The sequence below is a fragment of the Dryobates pubescens genome, chromosome Z (genome assembly GCF_014839835.1).
Source record: "Dryobates pubescens isolate bDryPub1 chromosome Z, bDryPub1.pri, whole genome shotgun sequence".
Classification (NCBI taxonomy): domain Eukaryota; kingdom Metazoa; phylum Chordata; class Aves; order Piciformes; family Picidae; genus Dryobates; species Dryobates pubescens.
In genome coordinates, this window is record NC_071657.1 from 74,688,752 (window position 1) to 74,706,006 (window position 17,255).

The 17,255-nt window shown below is 38.6% G+C and overlaps 1 protein-coding gene across 1 annotated transcript in view; it reads left to right on the forward strand.

Annotated features, from left to right (window-relative positions):
* The first annotated feature begins 292 nt into the window (after positions 1–292).
* ADGRV1 (adhesion G protein-coupled receptor V1) overlaps positions 293–17,255 on the forward strand; it is a 394,890-nt gene continuing 377,927 nt past the window's right edge. The window contains exons 1-4 of the mRNA XM_054177896.1: positions 293–377; positions 12,500–12,684; positions 15,031–15,180; positions 16,369–16,464. Of these exons, the coding sequence (XP_054033871.1) occupies positions 356–377; positions 12,500–12,684; positions 15,031–15,180; positions 16,369–16,464 (453 nt within the window). The 5' untranslated portion in view covers positions 293–355. The remainder of the gene's footprint in view (positions 378–12,499; positions 12,685–15,030; positions 15,181–16,368; positions 16,465–17,255) is intronic.

Sequence of the window (17,255 nt, forward strand, 5' to 3'; positions counted from 1 at the left end):
CCAGTTTTGCTGACACCAGTAGTAAACCATACTTAGCCTTATCTAGGTGCAAGAACCATGGGAAAATAGCTGGAGGAGCTAGCCCCATCTCAACTACAGCAGCCAGTTGGTGGGGTTTAACGAAAAAAAAAAAACCCAAACCCAAACCAACAACAAGAAAACCCCACCACCCCACTCTTGTCCTCTTCCATCCCACCCCCTTTTATCTCCACAGCAGCGGGAAGGCAGCAGGAGTCAGGAGAGGGAGGAGAGTGCTGGACGCTGCGCGGAGCAGAGGGAGGAGTAGGAGAGGGGAATGCATAATGCGTGAGTGACAGAGAGCGTGCAGGCGGCTGGCTGAGTCCAGAAGACACGGATGTCCATGTCCCCGGGTCTAGGTAGGTTTGCTCTCTCTCTCTCTCTCTCTGTGGTGGTGGCTTTGGAAGCATCCTGTATCAGCTGCGGAGATGCGGTGTGTCCAGGCTGAGGGTTCTGCCAGCCGCACCTGTTGCAGCAGGGACAGGGTTGAATAGGCAGCCGGCGTGTCGCTCACCCGTGAGTGGCTGCGCGACACTGAGAGTCTGATAAGGTTTCTGTTGTTCCCCTCAGCTCCTCTTTCTGCTCTGCAGAACAGGGCAGGTGGAGGCAGCAGTCTTTCCAATGGAAAATCCTGTTCTCGGGGGATCATATCAAGGATGAAACTCAGCCTGAAGTGTCCTAGCAGGCGATTTTTAAACTCTCAAAACCGCACAAAGCGTTAATTTGACCGTATAAAATTAGGGTGAAAATAAAAGGAAGCGGAGGAGCTGCATGTGCATTGTGTATTCCAAAGGAGAGTGAGTTAAAAGAATGATTTTTTCAAGTCATCATCTGATAAGGAATGAGTTTTAATCATGTTAATAATTAAGATATGACGTGTGAGCGATTACTGTTGGAAATACTACTTCTTGGCTTTTGATATGCTGCTCCTATGTGAGACCCTGCATAATTCACTCTGGCTAGCCCAGATAAATGTGTGCACAACTGCTTGCCAAACATCAGGCATTGTTTTTAAATGCGTCTTTAATTGCTTTGTAGTGCAGATGTGAATTAATATGTGTTTGTAAAAAAAATCTTATCCGTTATCTAGAAACTGAAAATGTTGAGGTTTTGGGTTTTGGTTTGGGGATTTGGGTTTGGTGGTGGTTTGGTGGGGGTTTTTTTTGTTTGTTTTTTTTTTTTTTTTCCCCTTCCTTTTTTTCCTTTTCTTTCTCTCCCCCACCCTCCCAGTACTTTACACACATCATCTAGAATGAGTCTTTCAGTCACATAAAAGCATTTCGACAATCTGCCATGAGGGCAGTTTCATAACTGAAGGTAAAATGTGATATATTTAGTCCATCTGTCCCTCAAGCCTAAAACAAGCTTTCTCCTACTAAATGTATTCAGGATTCCCATGTGGAAAGGAGGACCAGATTCCTGAGGAAATTAATTTGTGGCATATTAAGCTTTGAATTGAGTTGGACAAACACTTGATAATGTACAAGCTAATGTGTTCCAAGGGTGTACAATTCTTAATTTCTAATTTGTCATTCTTACCAGTATTTATCTTAGTGATTTCCAGAATACAGTTTTGTGCTTTCCTAGCTCCCTGATAGACTTGTTTTTTAATAGCTTTATGTGGAGAAGTAAATGATATTTAGTAATTTGCATCTGAGTGAGCTAATTATCATTGATAATGGCAGCACATGCTTATTAGCTTGTAATTGTGGTGTCCTGGTCACATAGGAATCAACAGAAAGAATGATATTTGCTTTTGTGAGAACTAGTGGTACTGTCAGTGTTTTTAAGGCTGAAAAATAGTACTGGATGAGTTTAAAAGAGTTGGTACTAATGAATGAGATTGTTCCCTGTGCATTCAAACCTCCAGTGCGGCGCTTCCCTTGGAAATTGCCTTGAGATTTATTTGAGTCAAATTTTCAGAATCAAGTCTAAATCATAGCCTGTTATTAAAACTTCTAGTAGATGTGGAATTCTGTTATTTAAACTTACTGTTTTACAGCTGTTTTGTTTTGCTTTTGAATTATTTTTTTAATGTGTTTTTGGAATGCCATTAAAAAGGAAGAGTGCTCACACTTTACTTGGGTATGATGTCTGAAACTGAACTATGGTAAAAACTGTGAAAGCATACACCTTTCCTGCACTGCACTAAAAAAATACCTCTGCAGATGTCTGTAAGAATCTCTGTCATGAGGAACAAAAAAAATTAGGGCAATTTGGGAGAAACAAAAAAAAGGGGATGACCCCCAAATCACCTTTGATGTCACCATAGAACTACCACAGTTCAGAATTACAATGTGGCAACGATGAGGTGATTACTAATTATTGTACTTTTTAAAGTACATAGCAATGGTCTTTTAAAAAATCAACCTAATCTGAGTATTTTTCATGGAAAACTTGATGGAAGAGTTGTGTCCCTGCATCAGACTTCCAAGAAAGGGAGAACTGAAGTTTGTCTCAACTTCATCCAAAGTTTTTTTTAGTCTAAATTGGTTTAGGAACCATCAAAACACTAAAGTGCATGTCCAACTTTTCCTGTTATTTGCGATAGGGCGTTTGAGACAATTTAGCTTCATTTTGTTGCTGGATTACCAGGCACTCTGATTTTTCTCTTTCTTGGCTAGCATCTTCCACTCTGTTCTTGGTATAGGAGCAACTTAGTTGTTCACAAAGAAATACAGAAAAAGAATATGTAGGTGAGAGAAAATACAAAGAATATAATGAAATTCCTTGCTCAAGCAGCATGAGGCCTTGACCTGCTAGAGATATAATCACCTACATACCTTTTTTTACTTGTGTAATCCTATTGATTGGTTTTACTCACTTGTAGAAATCAGGATTGTGTGTCAGCTCTACAAGACTGACCAGTTTAGGGAATGTAACACTTTTCCTCACTAGGAACAAACACACATAGTATGTGACCACATCTGAATGAAAACTCAGGAGCTTTATAACATCTACATCATCAAATAGAAGCTTACAGAAATACTGTTATTGATTTTAGGCATTTATCATAGTTTCAGAAAGTCAAGAATTAAATCTAACAGTACTGTTTCCTAGGAAAAACTTATTGATAGGAGGAATCAGCTTCAGAGGCCATTTTTCTTATTCCTGATGGACCCACTTAAACTTTTTTCAGTCTAAAAAAGTTACTGAATCACAAATCATTTGTTGTTAGTTTTCTTCTTCTGCAAAGCCAAAGCCATTCTTTGAGTGAATAATCTCACTAGAAAATACTTTTTGTCAATAAATATTGTCAAAATTGAGTTTGTTTATTCCCATTTTGAGGAGTAAACTCCTGTTGCAGAAAGAATTTGGGAGCCAGGAGTTCTGAAATACACTTAAAATATGGAAAACATTGTTTCATTGTTTGGCTTAATGAGTTTTTCCCTGTAAAACTAGTTAAAGTTCCTAAAAGCCTTTTACTGAAATAATTTGTAAGTCAAAACCAAGGCTGCTCTTAAGATAAAGTTGTACTTATTTAGACAGCCTTATTTGACAGGCTGAATTTCTGTATTGAGATTAATCAACGGAGAAGATGTTTTCCATATTCATCAGAGCTTTTTGTGGTTTTTATTATCAAGTTGAAGACAGAATTTCCTCTAGAATGCTGTATCTTTTTACATACCAAGATATCTTTCTTTGGTTATCTCCTTTTCTGTCTACCGGAGATTTATTATTTAGAGTACAGTTTTGATTCTCATGTTCAGATGACTAAAGAAACTTCCTTCTCCTCAGTCACTTGTCCTGGACTGGTCCCATACGTGGCTGCTCTGAATTGTTTCAAGCTTTGCTTCATTAAGGATTTAACATGGCCTTAATTCAGCCATCTGTTATGGGTTTGGCAGACCCACAGATCCGAGGTGTTGGTCAGAGGTTTAGAAATTTCCCACATTTTTAAAGGTTAGGAAAAGAGCTACCTTTATGAATAGATTTTGAATAATTCTCAGCAAGACAATGGTGCAGAAGTGGGGTAAAAAATGCATGTCGTTCTGTGAAGCACAGGGTCCCCTGTCTGCCTTCAGCTTCGCTGAAAGGCAATTAGCATTTCAACCAGCCAATTTGATTACATGCAATGAAGTACTTGGGTTTGTAATTTGCTGCTCTCGGCTTGGTGCTGTTGAGAACTAGCTCTGTGTAATCCTCTCAAAGCACCTTTCTTCCCAGCATAGTTATTGTTGCTGGTCTTAAATAACTAATCAACAAAGAGATTTCCTTGTCTTGAACTACGGGGTGCCTTAGAAGAACGAAAAGAAATACCCAGTTAATAAGGGAATGATTATAATTATTAAACAGTGATTATTAAATTGTGACATAGGTTAAAAGGTTTAGAAAGCCACGGAAATCACAATACTCGATAAAGGTAGTGTGAGGAGTCTTTGAACCCAAACAAATTTTACCACATAAATGCTTTTATTATGTGTTTTATTTAAAAATGGATCACCCAGATTTAAGGGATCCATTCACTTGTATAGATTAGAGTGAGAGCCTCATGCTAATCATCATCTTGAAAAGGGTGCATGTTTTTACTTCAGTAGAAAGCAGTCTGCCAGGGGGACTTTGTAACATACAGATCTGTTATAAAACCAACGTTTTTTGCTGCAATCTAATTTTAAAAATATACATTTACCTCTATACAGAAAGCTTTCGTTGATATAGTTCTTAGACTTAAAATCCATAGTTGTAACTGATTTTCATGCTTAATAATATACTTTGATGCACTCAAGAATAACCCACTGAGACAATTATTCTAATCAATAGGCAGCACATAAAAATTCTGTTTGTCTCATACATGTGTATTAGCATGAAATAATCCACTTTGGAAGGTAATAGTTTGTCTGTCCGTATACCTGAAACAAAGTCATCCATCTCCGCTGTGAGTCTGTAATTCCTGGTTCTAGCCCTTAAAGGTTTGGATTTTCTTGCAAGATTATGATGCATGAAGCACTACAGCAAAACTGGCTGTTGTATTTCTGGTTTTAAATGTGAAAAAAATAACTGGTGTACTGTAGGAGCCCATAATTACTTTTGCCTGATACATGCTATTCATTCAGGCCACAGTACTTCATTCAGGATAAGTGCCAGGTACTTGAAGCTGTGGCAGTTTTGTCCTCAGCTCACGTGGTGTAAAACTTGAAGTACAAATGCTGAGGATGTGGGACAAACCTTCAAATCAGGGCTGCAAATAGAAATTATTGTGAAAAGTCTTCTCTTTACTGAAGTAGAATAAATGGGTGTTCCTCCCTGAATCCTTCCTCATCTGAGTTTGTGATTACGTATGTGTAAGAGCTTGGCCCTGTGGCAAGCTCAGTTACGCAGTTACTTTACATGAGCTGGCAGTGCTAAGCATCTTCTTGAGTATTTTGTTTGGTTTTGTTTGTCTGTTGTTTTTATTTTATCTCCTTACCGTTTTTAAATTGTGTGTGTGTGAGAAAACATATGAGAGCCAGTATAAGTGCTTGTAGTGTCTCAAGCTAGACAGGAGTTCTGGAAAATCCTGTAAAATAATTCCTATTAGTGAAAGATGTCTGCAGTTTTCATTAGAACTGTGTAGGTAGGTGAAGATTTCCAGTATGGAGCTGAAAACTAGATTTACCTTTTGCTTAAACCTGTGCTAGATGGTTAAAAGAACTATGTGCACTTGCAGCCCAGAAAGCAAATCAAGACAAGTGTGGCCAGCAGGTCAAGGGAGGTGATTCTCCCCCTCTGTTCATCTCTGGTGAGACCCCACCTGGAGTACTGCCTCCAGTTCTGGAGCCCCTGTTACAAGAGAGATATGGATGTGCTGGAATGTGCCCAGAAAAGGGCCACAAGGATGATCAGAGGGCTGGAGCACCTCTCCTATAAGGACAGACTGAAGGAGTTGGGGCTGTTCAGTCTGGAGAAGAGAAGGATCTGAGGTGACCTAATTGTGGCCTTCCAGTATCTGAAGGGGGCCTACAAGAAGGCTAGGGAAGGACTTCTCAGGATCTCAGGTAGTGATAGGACTAGGGGGAATGGAATGAAGCTGGAGGTGGGGAGAATTCAGGCTGGATGTGAGGAAGAAGTTCACCATGAGAGTGGTGAAGCCCTGGAATGGGTTGTCCAGGGAGGTGGTTGAGGCCCCATCCCTGGAGGTGTTTAAGAGCAGGCTGGACGAGGCTCTGGCCAGCCTGATCTAGTGTGAAGTATCCCTGCCCATGGCAGGGGGGTTGGAACTAGATGATCCTTGTGGTCCCTTCCAACCCTGACTGATACTATGATACTATTCCAAAATATTACCTGGTTTTGGCTTTTTTATAATATGCAGTTAGATCTAGATGGAGTCTGATCAATTGCGTGAGATAAGTTTGAAGTTCTGTAGCTGAAATCAGCATAGTTTCGTTGGTACAAATTAGGGCAAATTCAGATTGCTACTGATGTATTTCTTCACATTGTTCATTAGCAGATTTCAGCCAAAGTTTGTTTACACTACACTCTGATCTCTCTTCTAAAGTAAGCTTAATAACTCCCAAGTTGTTTCACTGGAGTAAAAATAACCTGGACCTTACAGCTAGTCAAAATTGTCTGTTTCTCTGTTTGGCCAGCCAATTAGCAATTTTACACCCAATAGTGATTTATTTACATTTTACTCTTTTCTGTTCAAGATTTGTGAAAAAAAATTAAAGTCATAGCCTAAAATTACCACAATGGGTAACTGCAGATGTTTGTAGAAGAGGGTTCTGTTCTCTCTGCTTGCAGCTAGCAAACAGAAGTGGTGGACTCAGCACTGCTTGAGTTTTGTCCTTCATTCCCTGCTCTGACTGAGAATAGACCAAGGCAGGGGTTGCCTCCGAAAGCCTCACTACATGGTTTAAGAGATGAAACTTGGTTCCCCAGTCATGATTACATGCTTTAGAACTTAACATTTAAGGGTATAGTTTAGATCTACTCGGATGCTTTGGGCTTACTACACTGGTAACCTCTCAGTGACCTCTGGAAACATGGCGAGATGATTTGGATGTCTCATCAGGCCCGTGTCTTGCAGGTTTACCACCTTCAGTGCTGTTTCCTGGCCGTGATGATAGATTTAATGTTCTGATTTGTAAATATAAGTACAACAGCAGGCACCGTAAGCATCTTTTCTTCCTTAGTATGTCTGTGTTGAAGAGTGCATGCCTTTTTCAAGGGAAACTGAATAAGCAAGAGTTTTGATTTGGAGGTGTTCCAGTTACATTAAATTTGCCATTCCCACTGATATATGTGGGAATAAATAGTTAAAATATTGCAACTATTAGACAGAAAATGGTCAAGAGCATCATGGACAGATGTCCATACAGTTAATCTCAAATGCAGATAAATCTTCTTAGCACCTAAAGTTGCACTGTGGCACTATTCTGTCACAGGAGCAGTAAGCAGCTGAGCCCAAAATCTTCAGGACAGTGAAAGCTGACAAAGGGATTTTCAGCACCTAGTAGTCTGCATTTGTGCTTTGGCTAGCACTTTCCAACCTTAGTAATAAGAAAGGGGATGATGGGTAAGTACCTGGAATGTCTTTGTAGTAAAGAGGAAGACTGAAGAGTTGGAAGCAAAGGTGCATCTAGTGACACCGAATAATGTGCATGAAAGTCTGTGAGACATATTCTTGCCCCAAATGCTGCAGCTATCAGGGCTGCAGATGAAGCAGTACTAGTGGCTTACCGTAATTCTTATGCTTCATCCACCTTGAAGGAGATTGAAGGCAAAAAAGAGATACAGAAAAATTATTTTGAAATAGTACCTTTGGAACACTCTCTTTCCCAATTTGTATGAGAATGAGAGGCTTAATTATCCCACATCTAAGCAATAAAAGCCTAAACCTAAAAGGAAACTACAACCAACAGAGCAGACTTGGGTAATACCCAGTGTCCACATGCCAGGTTTTGCAGACACAGCTGCTGTGTCCTCCTTTGTGTATTGTGTGAACTGTGGAACTTGGAGGCAAGGAAAACCCCAGTTCGAAATAAGATTCCTCTCTTAATTTGAGCTCATTACAACATAAAAAACAGAGGTATAGTAAATAAATTTTTTAATAATTCCTTCTGTTTTCCTAGGTTGTTCTTCAATACTGTTGTGAGTTTCCATGGTTCTGAGAATGCCTAAAAGGCTGGAAACATGCAGGTTTTTAGTATGTTTCTACAACAGGTGCAGCAAGGGTGGTGACCTTGTAAAACCTCTTGCTGTGTGCTGTTCCTCTGTACTACAGAGAATCTCCTCTTTACATATGAAAGGGTACATGTATCTTTCCCATTGTACTCCACGGAAGATGCTGCTGGGTGCTGATATCTCTCCGCTGAATAGACTTCTCTCTGGCAACCATTGATAGATGTAATGCTGTACTCAATGCAGGGTACTAGGCATGCCAGTTTTCTAATGTTCTTCTTGGCAGGGTATTTCTAACCACAGGGAGTAGACAAGGACAGGCAGTAAAAAGTGCACTAGGCTTTACACTTGCTCTACTGTGCTGTGTCCTTAGACTTCAGAAATCTACAATGAGTTGTGGGAGGATGAGCACTGGTAAATCAAGGTGTAGTTGCTAGGTGGGAGAGTCTACTTCAGCATAGCTGCTTGTTCCTTCCGCTGAGCAGCTATGACTAGTCTGAGGTACAGGATACTTACTGCTCCTTTGTGAATCGACTTCCCATTCTTTAGCCATTCTCCATTGTGTATCTGGCATTTTACACTAATTTCACTTCAGATTTGGGATCTTACACAACCCTTTAATTTCCTTTGTCATCCTCTCCACGTGCCACTAGTCTGTAGGTTCCCTTATCCCTCAATGAAAAAAGCCAAGAGATCTTGTCATTCTTCGTGGTTTTGATTTATTAAGTGTGGAATCCACTGTGAAAATCTGCAGAAAAAGATTACTCATTCTTTATAAACCTTAAAATTTGTACCAGAAACAGAGTGATGAAGGTGAGGCTAACCCTGGTAATTCATCAGTTATGAGGAACACCAGTTTCAGTGGCCTGCATCTCTTTGGTTCCAGCTGGGCAATAGATTGAAATTATATTCCTGTAAATTGTATTAACTCTAAATTCCTGAGTCATCACAGTGGAAATTATGGGGAATCAGTTTATGCTCTGATGTGTCCTACACCATGATTCTGTGTTTTGGGTTAAAACACAGGTGTGCTTCACGAAGTACCACAAAATGCAGACTAAAAGAAAGTGCTCATTAAAGATTGTGACTCAGTGTTACAGGGTAGATTTCTTCACCCTTTTTGTTGTTATCAGAATGTGATTTTCAGACTTTTAAGATTCTTTAATACCATTAAAACATCAAGATGATCTAGGCCTTAGTAAGTAGCATGGCTTTAAACTACCACTGATACTACAAATATTTGAAATGGTTTTAACCATAAGACAGTTAAAAAATAGTCCATTGACTTATCCATGCTCTGAAGATGCATAGCCTTCCATTTCTTCTTGTCATTTGAAAAACATTTTAATGACTTTGAGTCATTAATCTAGTTTAAAGCATGACTAAATATCCTGGATTGAGATAGCTGAACACAGTAGTTTTTAGCTGAAGCAGTGTTTGATGCCCCAAACAGAATATGTAGCAGTGAACAAGGACTAGAATTTCAGCTGCCTTACAAAAAAGAAACCCACCAGTAGTAACAGGGTGGGAAGTGTGGGGAAGAGTTGTCTTTTAACCCCTGATCATGCAAAGGCTCATGCTGAACCATTATGCAATGCAATTAATAAGGAATGAACTGTGTACCCATATCAGTTTAAGTAGAAATTTAGTGTAAAAACTGACTTCACATTTAATAAGGTAAGAATACCATGGCCTATAATGTCTTTTCAGATACGAGAATAAATTTGTTCTGCATTCTCTAAGTCTTGATTTTTTTTGTCTTGAATAGATTAGTTTTTCAAAATAGTAATGATTTTTCAAAATTGAGTTTATATAAGAAGAGTTAAAACTACTTTTGGCAGGTTGTGCAAAGTAAATCTTAGTACAAATAATGTAACAAGGAAGAATACACACCAGCTAAATAATTGATGGTATGATTGTGAAACCTCTCTTGTTCCACAGGGGTAATCCTATAGTTTCAGAATGCTCTCTAGTAGAAGTAATAGAATTCAAGTAATTCTAAACTTCGTAATCTTGCCCTCAAGGATCGTGTTTTCAGTATTATTTACTAGAAGCATGTACCGTGGGAAGATATTTGTGAAGTCTATGACAAGGTAACAGCTGAAGCTAAAAGGTCAACAAATGCCTCAGTTTAGTATGGATGATGCCTGTGTCTGCAGACAGTGCAATTGTCTCAGAGTTTACAAAGGTTAGACAACTGTTCTCTTTCCAGCTTGAAGGTTTGTAGTTTGCAGAGCAGTTCCACATAGAAGCAAGAAAAAACGTCTTGCACATTAACACAACCAGCTTTGGAAATGCTGACAATTTTTAAACCAGGGAGTTTTGTTATATGCATTTTATCTTTGCTTCTGACTCTGAGCTCTCTTCTGTACTAGAGCTGCTGGATAGATAGATATGCAGGAATCAAGCATAATTCCTGTAAAGTCTCTTACACATTGAATTCTCAGCAGGAGCCATGGATATCTTGAGGGACTCTATTTGTGATCATAAAAATTTGTAACAGTGTGAAGTTCTGCAGCAAAATTAGTGTGACATTTTTGCTGAAAGTTATGAAACACTGTTCAAATAGGTGGTAAAACATAGCTTAAATAGTTGTTTTCATAGAGAAAGGGGTTAATAATTTATTATTTTTTGCATTCACTTTCATTGTTTGTCTGTTCCCTCTGTGACATTCATTAGAGCTAGGTGGGTTTTTTATTACCAATAATTTAAATTGGCTAATTTTGTCATGCCACCATTATTTGCTTGTAGGAATTCTAAGAGACACTGGTAGTTTTCTTGGCTGTACTTCCAACTTACTTAATTTGTCATATTTGTGGATAATTTTTATACTTTAATTTGACTCTGTGAAGCTTATCGCATGATGTAAAATTAACCCTTGCCTGCACAGAATCTGTTGTAGGATGACTGAGAGTCTTGGAAGTCCTTCTGAATCCTTGTTAATCTTTTTTTCTCTGGTGAGAACAAGATTAAAGCCACCTGACTGCCTGCATAAACCACTTAGAGTCTGTGCTGGACCTCAAGGGTATTTTGATTACAAATTTGGCACAAACTTCACAAAAATATGTTTCAATATACACATGACTTCTGTTTTACTGATCATTTATGAATAAATATTTATTTACTGTCCCTCATAAATAGTGGAAACAAGTGTTTTGTCAAATGTGGCTGATCTTAAGTATTATTGATACTAATGTTAATGTAATATGTCCTACAGAGTTTATCCAATCATCATTGACCAGATTTGTCTGGTTAGTATAGACCTTAGAAATACAATTTTAATCAAGGTGACATTTTAATTGTGTGTAATTGCACAAATATTGCTTGTCTCTTTTGTACAGGAATTTTTAAGAAGCAGCATTACTAAATAGTAAGTACAGATTAAAAGCAACTTGCTGAAAGAATTCATCCATCAGATCTCCATGCTGTAGTGCTTTTTGGTGTTCAGAGCGCAACTTTGTTCTTGTGCTTTGGTCAACAGTTTCTCAGATTCTTATGGCACATAATGTGCTCCTTAGTTCTTGTCAGCATTGTGTAATAAGAGCTTCTGCACAGAAGAGCAATTTGAAGTGCCAGAGCCTCTCAAAAATGCATCTTTCACAGCATCAGCACCTAATGACTTCACTGGAACTTGTACTTTACCTAACTGGACTCTGATGTAAGAGGAATAAACCACTTCAGTTTTAAGCTGTAGATAAGGAAATTGGAAAGGAAACTAGACATTGTGCAGAAGCAAATGAAAAATAAAGGTCTGGCTGTACAAAGATTACAATGGCATTAAAATGTGCCGCAGTGATTCTCCATGACAAGAAGACATGCAAGAATCGTGGGATGAAGAGAAGCAGTGAAAAGAATCTCGAGAAAATATGCAAGTGTTTAAGAACATTTCATGGTCCATGGGATGTCAGATGATGGTTTATGAGATGACTGCAGACACTCAGCCCTTCACCCTTCCTGCCAATTCATGTTTATTTCCAAAGAGAACTGAGAGAGCAAAGAAAGTGGAAATAATTGACAGCTTCCAAGTGAATTATCTGTTGGTTGACAGTGAAAACAATTGCACCAATGTCACTGTTTTTTCTTAGAAGTTATTCCTCCAACTGAAAAGGGCTCATAAAACCTGTCTAGAAAAGCACTCGGTGAAGATTATGAAAAGAGAATTAAAAATAGATGATAATTACGTTATCTGACTTGCTTATAGCTGAGACCTGTGCATGTTTAATTCTCATTTCTGAAGCTCACAAGATAATGACAAGATTTGAAGGGTTGAGAAGCATTGACTAGATTGATTAGGTTGACTGTGAATGTTTTATGTGTTTTAGAGTCACAATTTATTTTTAATTAGTTTTTTCTTTCTTTTTTTTTTTTTTTGTCCCTATAGGGATGCCCTCTGCTTCTTTATTTGTTTATTTGCTTTTAGCATTGCTCATTCATTTTGCTTTTGGAGAAACAGAAGTGAAGTTCAGTGGACAAACAGAATTTGTAGTTAATGAAACAAGCACAACTGTGATACGTCTTGTAATCGAAAGGACAGGGAAGCCTGCTAACGTCACAGCCATTGTGTCGGTAAGAGACAATGCCAGTTACACCCTCACTTAGTATCCCCCCGAAATTTTGAATCAAGTCTTGTTTTTTTCTAGCCAGTGAAAAGCAGGGTGATGTTTCAGTGAGACAGTGCTTCACTTTGGAGAAGCAACACCCAGTTTCTCAAAACTGAGTAAATTCTTGCTGGCTGCAGAGAAGGGCAGAAAGCACAAGCCCTATGAGGAGAGACTGAGGGAGCTGGGGTTGCTTAGCCGGGAGAAGAGGAGGCTCAGGGGAGACCTTCTTGCTGTCTACAACTACCTGAAGGAAGGTTGTAGCCAGGTGGAGGTTGGTCTCTTCTCCCAGGCAACCTATGACAGAACAAGAGGACACAGTCTCAAGCTGCACCAGGGGAGGTTTAGGCTGGATGTTAAAAAGAAGTTCTTCATGGAAAGAGTGATTTACCATTGGAATGGGCTGCCCAGGGAGGTGGTGGGGTCACCATCACTGGAGGTGTTTAGGAAGAGACTGGATGGGGTACTTGGTGCCATGGTTTAGTTGATTAGATGGTGTTGGGTGATAGGTTGGACACAATGACCTCAAAGGTCTTTTCCAACCTGGCTAATTCTATTCTATTCTATTCTATTCTATTCTATTCTATTCTATTCTATTCTATTCTATTCTATTCTATTCTATTCTATTCTATTCATCTTCTCAAGGAGGCAACTCTTGACTGATCAGGTGGAAGTTCAGACTGGTATGTGTGGGGGTGATTTTGACTGTGGATATGAACTCACACTGAAAATGTGGATCTATAACTTTTTTTTCCATTCTGTAGATTACTGTAGGACCTGCACTTGAGCACTATTTGAATCAAATTTCTGTAGGGATCAAAACAATTACATGGTTCAATTACTTTTGAGATCAGAGTTGGCATTTTTGCATTGCTTCCTTTATTTCTTAACTGTTATTAATCATGATCTCCACTACATTCCTTCTAGAAGTTAAAACCCCTCTTAAGTGTGTAATACCATATATGCATGGAGTAGGATGCTATGTAGTATGAGTACTGTGTGAGTGAAAAGCAGTATACCAGAAAAGATATGCTGCTTATGAATTTCTGGTCTCTGGACAAAAGAAATTTTCTATGTTTCTGCACAGTACTTTATTCTCCTGTACCTAAATGTGAAAAATATGTCTTAGAAATTACAAAGAATAGAAATTGACCTGTAAGGATTTCACACTTTATTATAACCTTGAGAAAACGTGATTGGGCTTTGAAAGTATTGCTCCTAAACCATGTAATAAGCAGAGTAATTTAATTTCCTTATTAAGGACCTGAAATGTCAAGGTTTGTTTCTAACATGAATATTTTGACCAGCTCTTTCAGGAAGATCTTTATAGCCTGTTTCGTAAGAGCTTTTTGTTCAGCCTGGTGTTGGCTTAGAAACAAAAAAAGTAATTTCCAATATATCCACTGATAGGGAAGAGACATAAAATGACTTCCATACTTTGTTTCCTCATCACTAAATTACTAATGTCACTGTTCTCAAATGAAGAACAGCTTTTTTTCACAAACAGCCTTTTCCACTTTTTTGTTCAAACCATTAGTTCCTGTAAGTCTGGTAGTTTCAGGTGTAGCAGCTATGCTGGTCAGTTGCTTCTCTCAATTCAGTCACAGCTTCCCGCTGTACACTTAACCTGGACCCACTGCTCTCTTCACACTACTCCCATATTACCTCTCCTCTAACCACCTTAAATACAGTAGAATCAGTGAACTCTTGAGGTTGGAAGAGACCTTTGAGATCAACAAGTCCAACTGCTTGCCTAGAGCTCCCAGTCCCAGCACTAGTGCCAGAAATGAGTGGGATTTTCTTTTGTAAACTGAAATGAGAACAAGGCTGTTCATTATAGAAGACTTCATCTTGACAGCATTGTCAGTGAAAATACAAATCTGGATTAAAGGCCTTGGCTCCCTCTCCTCCCTAGAGTGAGGCAGGAAGGCAGAGGGCAGTTACATTTTGAGGTAAATTTCAGTTTCAGTTAGGGTATTATGAGGTATACACATCTGTGCTAGGAGCAGTTTATCCGTTCACAAACTGTTCATAAGGTGCATTATGCAAAAGTTACCCACTTGCAAGGAAGTCATAAATGGTTCTGAATGAGGTGTATTGTTTCTTTTGATCTGTTTTGTTTTCCCTGGTTGCTCAGTATGGTTAGAAAGGACTATTACCTCCACCTTCTGTCTATAACTGTATGATAGCAGGGGAAATGTTGGGAAGGCCTATGCGCAGAGAGTGTATGAAGACTGTTAAATGGGTCTAGAACAATATTAGAGAGGATATCGGGGTGAAAAGGAGGAGGCATTCATTTGTGTGCTTATTGCAGATTGATGGAGAAAACACAGGGGACTTTTTTGACACATACGCAGCTGCATTTATACCTGATACAGAAACAAACCGAACAGTGTATATATCTGTCTGTGATGATGATCTTCCAGAGGCTGATGAGACATTCACATTTTACTTGACACTACTGGTAAGTATCGATTTTTCAATTTATCTGTTGCACAGTAAACAGTGGGTGATCTGATATCAATGATTGGTATTCCATAGATACTGCTTGTAAGTCCTAGGAAGAACTAAAATCTGGAGACTAGCTAGGATGGTCCTTACTGATTTTTAGAAGGTTTCGCCATACCTGTGGGTGTCTTTGTGTGACAGAATCATAGAATGGGTTGGAAGAGACTTCTAAGGTAATCTAGTCAAACCCCTTCACAATCATCATGGACAACTTCAACTAGACCAGGTTGTTCAGAACCCGGTCCAGCTTGACTTGGAATGTTTCAAAGGATGAGGCTTCTGTGGATGAAGTTGCTGTGTAATGTAGATTAAGTCTGAGACTGTCCACTGCATTCATCTGTGGACATTTTGTGTTGTACTAGAGCCCAGAAGAGTTACATTGTGAAGAGACTCTTAGCCTTTCCTGCTTTTCTGCATAGAAGGAAGATGACATCTAGACCTTTAGAAGCAGAGGGTAAACAAGATTTACCTAGAAACCAACAATTTTTTACATACCTATCGATAAATCTCTTCATCCTCTTCTGTCTCACAGCAGTTGTGCTACAAGACGATGGTTCACATTCACTTTTTTTTTTTTTATTACCAATTAATGAATAAGTGCAGTATCAGTTCACTAAAGATAAATTACATTTTGTTGATAATTAATTATATATCCCAGGGGATGTTTTAGTGCATATTTTCCCTTCCCTATTTCCTTTGATTTATAAACATAGCTCATTTTTACAACACTGTAAAGATTTGCTTCCATTATGTGATATCTGAGTATAATAGCTTCAAAGCTTCAGTTTTATACAAATGTGTGGGGAGAAACCAGAAGCACTTCAGAGTTCCTGGCAGGGCTATGTGCTTAATTCCTAGTTCCTTATTGGCTATAGTGTCATCAAGAGATTTACAAACTATGATTAATCTTATAAAAAGTTTGTTTCATGCACCTTGTTGTTGACTGCATAGAGTGTTTCGCCCCAGTAATTCAGAACTATTTTGGTGCTTTCTGTTGCTTTAAAAAATGTGCATTGTAAAATATAATAAAAAGACATGTAATGTGCTATAGGCTGACATTTACTCTTAAAAGACAGTAAAACCAAAATGTGTATTATTTGACCAGCACCATATTGAATGTCTTTGTTTGTTTTGTTCATTTTAGAAACCATCTCCAGGGATAAAGCTTGGCTCCCCCAAATCTGTCACTGTAACAATCCTGTCAAATGACAATGCCTTTGGAATAATTTCTTTTAACATGGTATGGCTTTTTATATGGTATATGTGAAAGCTTTAGGCAACATGCAGGTGAAATTGTCAAAGATGCTGGTTAGTTGCTCAACTGAATCCCTTGAAAACTGATTCTGAGTTCCGTCTTTGAAAATCTCTCTAGAGGTAATTCAAACAAATGTATGTAATTCATACATATATCCAGTTGTAATACTTGCACATGCTTTTCAATGTTGAGACATAGCCTGAAACCCTCATGGTTGTGTGAATAACTATGTTGATCATCTTAAGTATAAAACTAAAAACTGTCCAGCTGCCCCACATCTGTAAGATGCAAATACAACAGGAAAGAAGTGAGGAATCATACCATAAGAAAGTTAAAGATGATAAAATCTTGAGAATATATACATTTCCCCATCTTTAGTGAGGAGTTTTGTATTTACCTCTTAAGCTGAGGCAACAGCATCATGGTATATTCACTGTATGACACCTGTGATAGGACACTGGTGTCACTCTAGTAGTGTGCAGTAATATGTGCAATAAACCAGAGTTTGTGTTAGAAACTGTGCTGTGTGTACATCATTATGGTGATGCAATCTTTGTAGAGGATTCCCTGAAAAAGCGCAATACCGTGAGACATTTTTAGCACCACAATACTAAGTCATGCTGTTCCATGAAGTGATGTAATTCCTTGAAATCTTTCAGGTGCAACAGTTTGATAGACAGGGCCCATTTATAGCTAGTTATCTAAGAAATGACTTTTTAATGGAGAAACTCTATTTTTAACGGGATTAGGAGCTCCTATAAATACCAGTGCTAATA